The 9,665-nt window shown below is 38.8% G+C and overlaps 1 protein-coding gene across 1 annotated transcript; it reads right to left on the reverse strand.

The window, feature by feature from the left end:
- Positions 1–278: 278 nt before the first annotated feature.
- Nepl9 (Neprilysin-like 9) lies at positions 279–2,431 on the reverse strand. Its single transcript, XM_075290901.1, has one exon. The coding sequence runs from the start codon at positions 2,384–2,386 to the stop codon at positions 503–505; it is 1,884 nt and encodes a 627-aa protein (XP_075147016.1). The 5' UTR covers positions 2,387–2,431; the 3' UTR covers positions 279–502.
- Between the last annotated feature and the right edge of the window lie 7,234 nt (positions 2,432–9,665).

The following is a 9,665-nucleotide window of genomic DNA, read 5'->3' on the forward strand; positions in this document are numbered from 1 at the left end:
AAATGGATCGATCCAGCCCATCTGCAAGTCTAACATTCTAGGAATCATAAAAAGATAGCCGTAATTGGAAGTTGATTTTCATTTACAATCATGCTGTAAATTGATCGAATGAATAACGCAATGGAAACTAATTTGCGTAAAAACTTGCTTAGTTACAAAATGTGAAGTGTTTTAAAAAATTTGGTTTAGCCGGAGTCTACGACTCCGACTCCACAGCCTTGGTTATAGCGCACGAAGGATACAAAACCCCCATTTTTGGTTCTTGAAAATAATTTGGGTAAAATTTTAGAACCTAAAAATTTTACTATTTGTTGTCTTCAAGCCCAGACTTTTTTCTATAAGTGTACCTTTTGTCTTTTGAAACAATAATTTAGTTTTTTTTTCATATATGAAAAGGTAACATGTCATGTCAGCAACCCTGTATAAGGCACGATTTTAATTTGTGATAAACTCGACTTTTTACCGATCTGTCACTCTTGAAGCAAAACTGATCACCACTCATTCACATCTCTGTCATACATTTCATTGTCGGATTCATGGGGTCCATACTGGAACATTCGAATGCATCCTGAAATTTCTCAGTATTCATGAAACTTCGATTTATAAGCCAACTATAGAGATGATCGTTACGATTGCACATTTGTTGGGCCACAGCGTAGAACATAACACGAGCATAATCCATATGAAAATATTCCAAAATGAAATCTTCAGCCATGGCAAAATTTTCACTTTCCAACCAGAATTTATAGTCAGCCAATGATTCCAAGAACGATTTATGGAAATCGAATAATTCCTCCACTTGAGCCATATCCAAAGGCGCAAAAAGTTCACCATAATCATCGTTGTTCATCATGGTCTGGCGTTCCAGACAATCCATAGATGTTATATAGGCATCCGCGTTGTATAGCAAAGTGGACTCTTTCCACATTTTCTGATCATACGAGGCGAAATAATGAAGACGTGGACGATATAAAATCAAAATGCAAAAATTTATAAATTCTTGGAAGAAATGCATGTCCTTCTCATCATCCACATATGAATTGTAAAAAGAATAACGTAGCGATAGCCTTTTCATCTCCAAAAGACTTGCAAAGAATGTCTTCTCCTCGCTGAGGAACTCGTCAGATTGGTATATGGCTGTGAAGTTGTCGGGGTTAAGGAACGTTTTAGCATACTGACGAATCGATTTCTCGATATTCAAATTTTTACGGCGTGATCGCTTCTGGAACATACGCTCAACTGAACTACTCGTTATGGATTTACGATAGTGACGCTGAAACCGCGTTGTATGGAAAAGATAGCTAGCAATGGCCACATCACGACGAAAATGATTGTCGAAGACATTCCATTGCCAATATTCGGCCTGGAGTAGCTGGCGGAATTCGTCGGTCAGTTGAAAACAATCGTCCAGGTCAAGAAACTGCTTGTAGATGTGCCAGACGATGTAGTTGTACACAATGCGGGCATTGGTCGATTTCAAAACTGTCATCATGTCACCGAGTATCTGAACATTAACCACTATCTTACGGGCCTGTTCAATATCCTCATCGGTTAGATTTAGACGAGGAAAGAATCTTTGAAGGTAGTCACTCATAGTTTCATCCAATAGGAAATCTGTGACCTCTATTGTTTCCTGGGAAAGAGGAATCTCTCCACGTAGTTGTCGGCAAAATTGCCACAATTCGCTACCAACGATATTGGCTATTTGGGGATTCCGTTGTCTCATCAAAGGCAACAGAGAATTTTGCAGGTCATCCAAATCCGGACATAGGAAATCATTTTTGGGAGTTATGTAAATGGTATTATCGGCGAAGAAAATGCTGAAAAATATCTCATAACCATGGGCGGCAAATTCAGCAGCCAAAATCGGCCAGCTCAATTCCAATTGCGGTTCATATATCTCCCACTGGTATTGGAGGAATGGCCATTTGCGTAGCAAACCTCGATCATTATACAAGAATGGAACATCCCTAATCATATGCCACCAGACACGACGGGGATCATTTTGTTCGATGTGAGCTTCTTTGCAGAGCTCGTAAACATTTCGCACTAAAATTCCCGGCTGGGTCAAAAATTTGCCTTTATGAGCCTCGAAAAATTCATAGAAATCCTGATGATTGTAAAGAAAAGGCGTGGTTCCCTGTTGCTTTTTATCTTCTACGGGTTCATCCTTGCCCTTGGTAGTGCTTTCTGCTACCGATTTTCCACAAGCATGAGCAAAAAAATCTTCACATGGTGAAACACCTCCATCCATAAAATCCATCATGGTCTTCAAATAATCACGATATATGTTTGTTATATTCACTTCAGTTCCCTCCGTTATCACGCCCAGCAAAATCAAAAATATAAAGACTAAATTTTTGCTCCACCATTGTTTATGGTTCATTTAATCTCTGTGTTTTTGGAACGATTACGAGAGATGTTTACGTTTTGAATAATGACCGTATACTATTCTGGCATTACCTCCCATTGACAGATTCTCTTCCGAATAGATGTGCAAATTTCCAAAACAAAACCGATAAGAGGCTGTGTTTTTTTTTTTGATAAGCCATTGATTCATAATCATCACAGTAAATAATATTGACCTTGTAAAACATCTTTTTTTTGCATCGTTAAAATCATGGAATAACAAGGTAGATGACACAAGTGTTACAAAGTCAAACGACAATATTAGATATTTTTTTTAATTAATCAACTGACAAAATTATATGGATGTAATCTAAATTTTCAAAATCTATTCGATACGATCACACTTTTTCGGTTGTCTAAAAATTAGTATGGATTGGTATTGAGTTTTCTCAAAAATTAAAATCTCTTGATGTTACTTTAAGTTCGAGTAAACTGGACAGATACCGACAGTGTCCGGCACATCCGATTATCAATACCATTTTTAGAAACATCCGAATCCATATTGTTGGAATTTTGTCTTTGTAACTTTTATGAATGATTAATTCACAAAGCCTTCTCGTTGGTGTAAAATTGGCGTATCTTCAACGTTTTGACATGGTGCAATGTTTAGCATGCCCGCCTTGCATACACAAGGTCATGGGTTCGATTCCTGCTTCGATCGGACACCATAAAGTTTTCCAGCGGTGGATTATCCCACCTCAGTAATACTGGTGACATTTCTTAGGGTTTCTAAGCTTCTCTAAGTGGTTTCACCAGTGATGCCATGCGTAGGGAAAAATCCTTTTTTGTAGGGATTTTTTTCTAAAATTACATCTGTAGGGAAAAATGGACAGACTTTTCATTTTTTCTACAAATGTAGGGAATTTTTCCAATTTCCAGAGTTTTCTACATTTTGCAACAAGAAGAGTACTTTTCCTTAATATTCCAGGTATTTGAAGATCCAACACATATGGTAGTCAAGGCTTCAACTAATGGAATACGCAATTCACCCCTAACGATGTTATTGATTTTATTTAGAAAAGTTCAGCGGTACCGTTAAAAGATGTTTTTGCATTGGTATTTAATTACAAATGCGTAAATAGATTTCATTTGCAGGAATGAACGCTTCCATTAAGGTTCATAAAAAGGTGATGGCTTCCTCAACTTGGTGCCTCTCAATATTTTCTAATACAAAGGTCACTTGCAGTGCATACGCGGATTCGTGTTCATAAATTTAGAATTAAATATTATTACAATAATTATTCGAGCCTATTGGACAAAAAGATTAAGGGAATTAGTAATATTACTGAAAACAACTGGTCCAATAAGCTCGAATAAGTATTGTAATAATATGTAGTTTAAATGACTTGGACATTAAACCGGCCTGCATTGGTGTCAGGATAACATAAAAATAGTAAATGTAGGATTTTTATTCCGGAATATCTTCAAAAACTGTTTTACAACTGTTACATTCACAACAGTTTTTAATGTTTTAGAAAAATGTCGTCTAATGAAGAAAATAAAACCATTCCAAAAAAATTTAGAAAATAGCCTTTTTGACCAAATAGGCTCTTTGTTGAATTAAAGCGTTGCCTAGAGGCGGTCGAAAATTACGATTTTAAATACCAATGCATTGCTTGTGGAAAGTTCGTAAATTGTAGAAATCTGACCTGAAGAAACACGCGGCCATTAAAGTCCACAAAAAAATGTTGGTAGTGTTAAAAATGAGCAATGATGTTGCAATGTTCGAAATCCGAATAAAAATGGCAATATTCATATTATTGAACATTTGGTCCCTTTATGAAAAGAAAGTGAATTCAATATAAAATATTTGTCATTTTCTTGCCAAATTTGTTTGAATATAGTACCGTAGGGAAAAATGTAGGGAAAGAGAATTTCGGCGTAGGGAAAAAAGGGAATTTTTAGGAGCCGCGTAGGGAATTTTCAAAAAACTTCCTGGCATCACTGGGTTTCACTGCAATGTGGAAGGCCGTTCGGACTGGGCTATAAAAAGGAGGTCCCTTGTCAAGTCCACCAATGTGGTATCACAATGGACTGAATAGTCTAAGTGAGCTTGATACATCGGGCTGCCACCTAACCTAAAGAACATCTTCCTTGTAAGTAAAATATCAAACATATAAAGGAAATGAATAAGTATCAATTAATATAGCAATAGTTTGCTGATGAAAATTTTCCTTAGATGGTCAAATCTTACTAGTTCAAAAGTAAGATATAACAGGTTGGCCGGTCTGACACATACATGGCGTCGCTATTATTAAATGCATATTATTTTTATATAGTACCAACCTTCAAATGATTCGTGTCAAAATTTCACGTCTGTAAGTCAATTAGATTGTGAGATAGAGCGTCTTTTGTGAAGCAACTTTTGTTATTGTGAAAAAAATGAATTTCGTGTTTTGATAAAATACTGTTTTCTGAAGGGGAAAAATACGGTGGAAGCAAAAACTTGGCTTGATAATTAGTTTCCGGACTCTGCCCCAGGGAAATCAACAATAATTGATTGGTATGCAAAATTCAAGCGTGGTGAAATGAGCACGGAGGAGAACATGGCTCCATCACTACACTCCTGAGTCCAATCGACAGACGGCTGAGTGTACAGCGACCGGTGAACCATCTCCGAAGCGTGGAAAGACTCAAAAGTCCGCTGGCAAAGTAATGGCCTCTGTTTTTTGGGATGCGCATGGAATAATTTTTATCGATTATCGTGAGAAGGGAAAAACCATCAACAGTGACTATTATATGGCGTTATTGGCGCGTTTGAAGGTCGAAATCGCGGCAAAACGGCCCCATATGAAGAAGAAAAAAGTGTTGTTCCACCGAGACAACGCACCGTGCCACAAGTCATTGAGAACGATGGCAAAAATTCATGAATTGGGCTTCGAATGGACTTCCCCACCCACCGTATTCTCCAGATCTGGCCCCCAGCGACTTTTTCTTGTTCTCAGACCTTAAAAGGATGATCGCAGGGAAAAAATTTGGCTGCAATGAAGAGGTTATCGCCGAAACTGAGGCCTATTTTGAGGCAAAACTGAAGGAGTACTACCAAAATGGTATCAGAAAATTGGAAGGTCGTTATAATGGTTGTATCGCTCTTGAAGGGAACTACGTTGAATAATAACATGTATATACGGCCGTAAGTTCGGCCAGGCCGAATCTTATGTACCCTCCACCATGGATTGCGTAAAAACTTCTACGAAAGACTGTCATCCACAATCGAAATACTGAGGTTGTGGTATCTTAAAACTTCTTAACATCGTTTTCTAAATTGTGAGTTAGTCCATACGTGGTATATATTAGACAAAAAAAGTTATGTATAGTTAAGTCTACAAATAATTACAAATCGATTTGGACTTTTTGCACGGTTCGTAGAGAGCCAGAATTGAAATATGGGGGTCGCTTATATGGGGGCTATATACAATTATGAACTTGATATGGACCAATTTTTGTGTGATTGGAAATCGATTTATCTGAGGGATATATATATAACTATAGACCGATATGGGCCTAGTTGTTAACGACCACATACTAGCACAATGCACCAAATTTCAACTCACTCGGATGAAATTTGCTCCTCCAAGAGGCTCCAAAACGAAATCTCGGGATCGGTTTATATGGGGGCTATATATGATTATGGACTGATATATACCACTTTTGGCATTGTTGTTAAATATCATATACGATCACCACGTACCAAATTTCAAGCAGATCGGATGAATTTTGCTTCTCCAAAAGGCACCGGAGGTCAAATCTGGGGATCGGTTTATATGGGAGCTATATATAATTATGAACTGATAGGAACCAATTAATGCATGGTTGTTGGATACCAAATACTAACATCACGTACCAAATTTCAACCGAATGAGAAGAATTTTGCTCTTCCAAGGGGCTCTGGAGGTCAAATATGGGGATCGGTTTATATGGGGCCTATATATAATTATGGACCGCTTTCGACCAATTTTTGCATGGGAGTTTGAGGCCATATAAAAACACCACGTACCAAATTTCGACTGAATCAGATGAATTTTTGAGGCTCCGGAGGTCAAATCTGGTGATCGGTTTATATGGGGGCTATATATAATTATGAACCGATGTGGACCAATTTTTGCATGGTTGTTAGAGACCATATACTTACAGCATGTACCAAATTTCAGCCGGATCGGATGAAATTTGCTTCTCTTAGAGCAATCGCAAGCCAAATTTGGGGGTCCGTTTATATGGGGGCTATACGTAAAAGTGGACCGATATGGCCCATTTGCAATACCATCCGACCTACATCAATAACAACTACTTGTGCCAAGTTTCAAGTCGATAGCTTGTTTCGTTCGGAAGTTAGCGTGATTTCAACAGACGGACGGACGGACGGATATGCTCAGATCGACTCAGAATTTAACCACGACCCAGAATATATATACTTTATGGGGTCTTAGAGCAATATTTCGATGTGTTACAAACGGAATGACAAAGTTAATATACCCCCCATCCTATGGTGGAGGGTATAAAAACGAATTTTGACAAAAAAAAATGTGTTTTTCTTTGTTAGACCGGGGACTTATCAGCCAACCTGTTATGTAGTAAATACAGAATATTTGTAGATACAATTGATATTTTGTTCTATAGCAAGAATGTTCATTATTATAATCGGCTCCATGAAATAAGTCCCCATGAAATAACTCCCCAAAATGAAAAATGAAATAAGTTCCCAAAATTGGGGAATTATTTTATTATGAAATAAATCCCCAAAATATTTTATGAAATTATACCCCAAAAAATGAAATAAATCTTCAAAATGTAGTATGAAATATATCCCCAATATTTTGGGGACTTATTTCGCAAATTCAAGAATAACAAGTTTGCAAATTAAATTTATTATTGTTTTAGTTTAGTTCACAACAATTTCATCTTACAGATAGTATTAAATTTATTTAGGTATATATTTGTAAACAATCGTCGAGGGGAGTACGGCAATATGGACAATCGTACCACTCCAATTTTAAGTGTCTGCAAGGCAAAAGCACGACATTTGGTGTCTTATCTCTACACACTACACATTCATTAGTCGAGTTTGGATACACGTCCACGTCGTTAGCCTCTTCATCTTCAGATGATGTATCTGCTGTTTTCTTTGTAATTCGATACGTCTTTCAACCGTCGAACGGAACGGACGTGTTTTTTTAATAGCGGATAAACTCATCGTAATAGGTACCTACTAAGAATTTCAAGTGTGGTGGGATATTAAGCCACCGTGCAGCGAAATTCAAAGTCATCCACTGGGTTGCTAACTTCAGGGCCCTGTGGACGGGTATCGACTGGAGTTATAAACCTGGGCAATGACCAAGAGTTAGGCCCAATTAGTCGGCCTGTAGACGGGTCGACAGGTGGCGACACTCTGACAAGTCGAACTTTTTCTAAGATAACGACATCAAAAGGAGGTAATCCCTCGCGAAAGAGATTCAAGGAACGCAGAAATGCTTTGTTTATCCTAAAGAAGTTAGGATCAGTCGACCCAAGCACGCTGTCGGCTAAACAAAGCGATTCCTTAAAATGGGCTCAAGGCATTCTTGAGACTGGAAAAGTGAACGATCGCCGGATGAGCTGTCATCCTCCAAAAGGGATCAAAGATCGTTTGCCTCAGCTGCTAAAGACAGCCTTGTGATGGCTATCATTAATAAAGGAGCATTGGACGGTATGGTTCCAAAGCAAAAATGGGGGGAAATTGAGAATGCTCTGTCTGTCGTCTACTCACAGGTGCTGGAAAAGTTTCCCGACCCAGATCCTCGACACCAAGAGGCTGGTTGGTATCAAGGACGATTTAAGCTAGTCGCATTTGAGGACCAGAGGTCTATAGAATGTTTTTAAGCTGCTCTGATACTAATTGGTGAAGTTTGGGAAGGAGCTGCTCTAGAGTTAGTCGAGAAGAAAGACATACCGGCTAGACCTAGAGCACATCTGTGGATACCTGCAAACCCTTCTGACCCTGAATCTATTTTAAATAGGCTGAAACAATGCAATCCAGATCTTCCATCAGCTGATTGGAAGGTTGGCCGTTTGGATGAAGTGGATGGACCAAGACGGCATGCAGTGTTTATATTGAACACTCAGTCTTTGCCACATCTAACAAAGTCTCAGGGCCGAGTATGTTATGGCTTTCATTATATCCAAATGAAGGTATATAAAAACGATCAGCTAAAGGATTCAGAAATGGACAAGCCTCTGTCTGAATCAGAAGTAAGCGGATCCTCTTGCGAAGTCGAGAGAGATACCAAAGTTGAAGACATGTATAGATACCGTATGCGTGAGGAGGTTTCTACTACCTCAGAACTCACCAAAGTTGAACCTGTGGCTATTGCGAACTAAAGTACCTATTACATATGGGCACTTCTAGTTTTAACCGCTGAACCTTCTCGATTATTTTCTTCTGTTGAACCAACCAGATTGTTCCAAAAACATTAGCAGACTGCTTAAAGTAACGTTTTCCAGGTCCGCCAGTAATCTAAAGCTATATGCCCCTAAAATTTGCTTGCGCCTTACACAAAATGCAGGACACTCACACCGGAGGTGTTTAATTGATTCCTTTCCCTCCGCATCATGACAGCTCATACAATAGTCATTATACTTCGCGCCAATAGTTTTTGCAAAATCGCCTATCAGGCAGCGACCCGTTATAGCAGATATCAGGAATCATATCTGACGTCTCGAGAACAATAGCATATCTAGTGTTCGCTTTAACTGTAAATGGAGCAATATTTGCTTGGTGTGACCCCATTTAAACTTATATAACTATTAAATTAAATTCTAAGGAATTCATTTCTTTACACTAAGAAAATAAAAAACAAAAACCAAGATATAACAACAAAATAAAAGAATTCAAATTGTGTTGCCGAAAACGAGGATACGACTTTCGACCTTACGGGTCATATTTCGGCTGGACAATGATTTGTCCCTGGCGATTTATTAATATGCGGAATCTTTGTCCGCATACGCTAACCACCTGCTTCCGGCGGCGGTGCTCATATTGGAAGTCCAGTGCAATACGGAAGTGCGACTGTAATCCTCGGCGAACCTCCGCTGGTAGATCCTGTTGGCACTGAAATACATATTCTGGGTCTCGCTGCCGTTCCGGAACCACGATCGCACTGGACATGGGACGGGTGGGCATCAGCCGGACATTCTCTCGCCGATATGTGTCCTTGGACTCCGAGGAGGTAGTGACAGTATCAGTCATTCGAGCCTGAGAATCCTCAGACTCTGATGCTGTA

Source organism: Haematobia irritans, chromosome 1 (assembly GCF_050003625.1).
Source record: "Haematobia irritans isolate KBUSLIRL chromosome 1, ASM5000362v1, whole genome shotgun sequence".
Lineage (NCBI taxonomy): Eukaryota > Metazoa > Arthropoda > Insecta > Diptera > Muscidae > Haematobia > Haematobia irritans.

Coding starts and splice junctions, on each gene's coding strand:
- Nepl9 (XM_075290901.1), bottom strand. CDS start 2,386: ATGAACCATAAACAATGGTGGAGCAAAAATTTAGTCTTTATATTTTTG.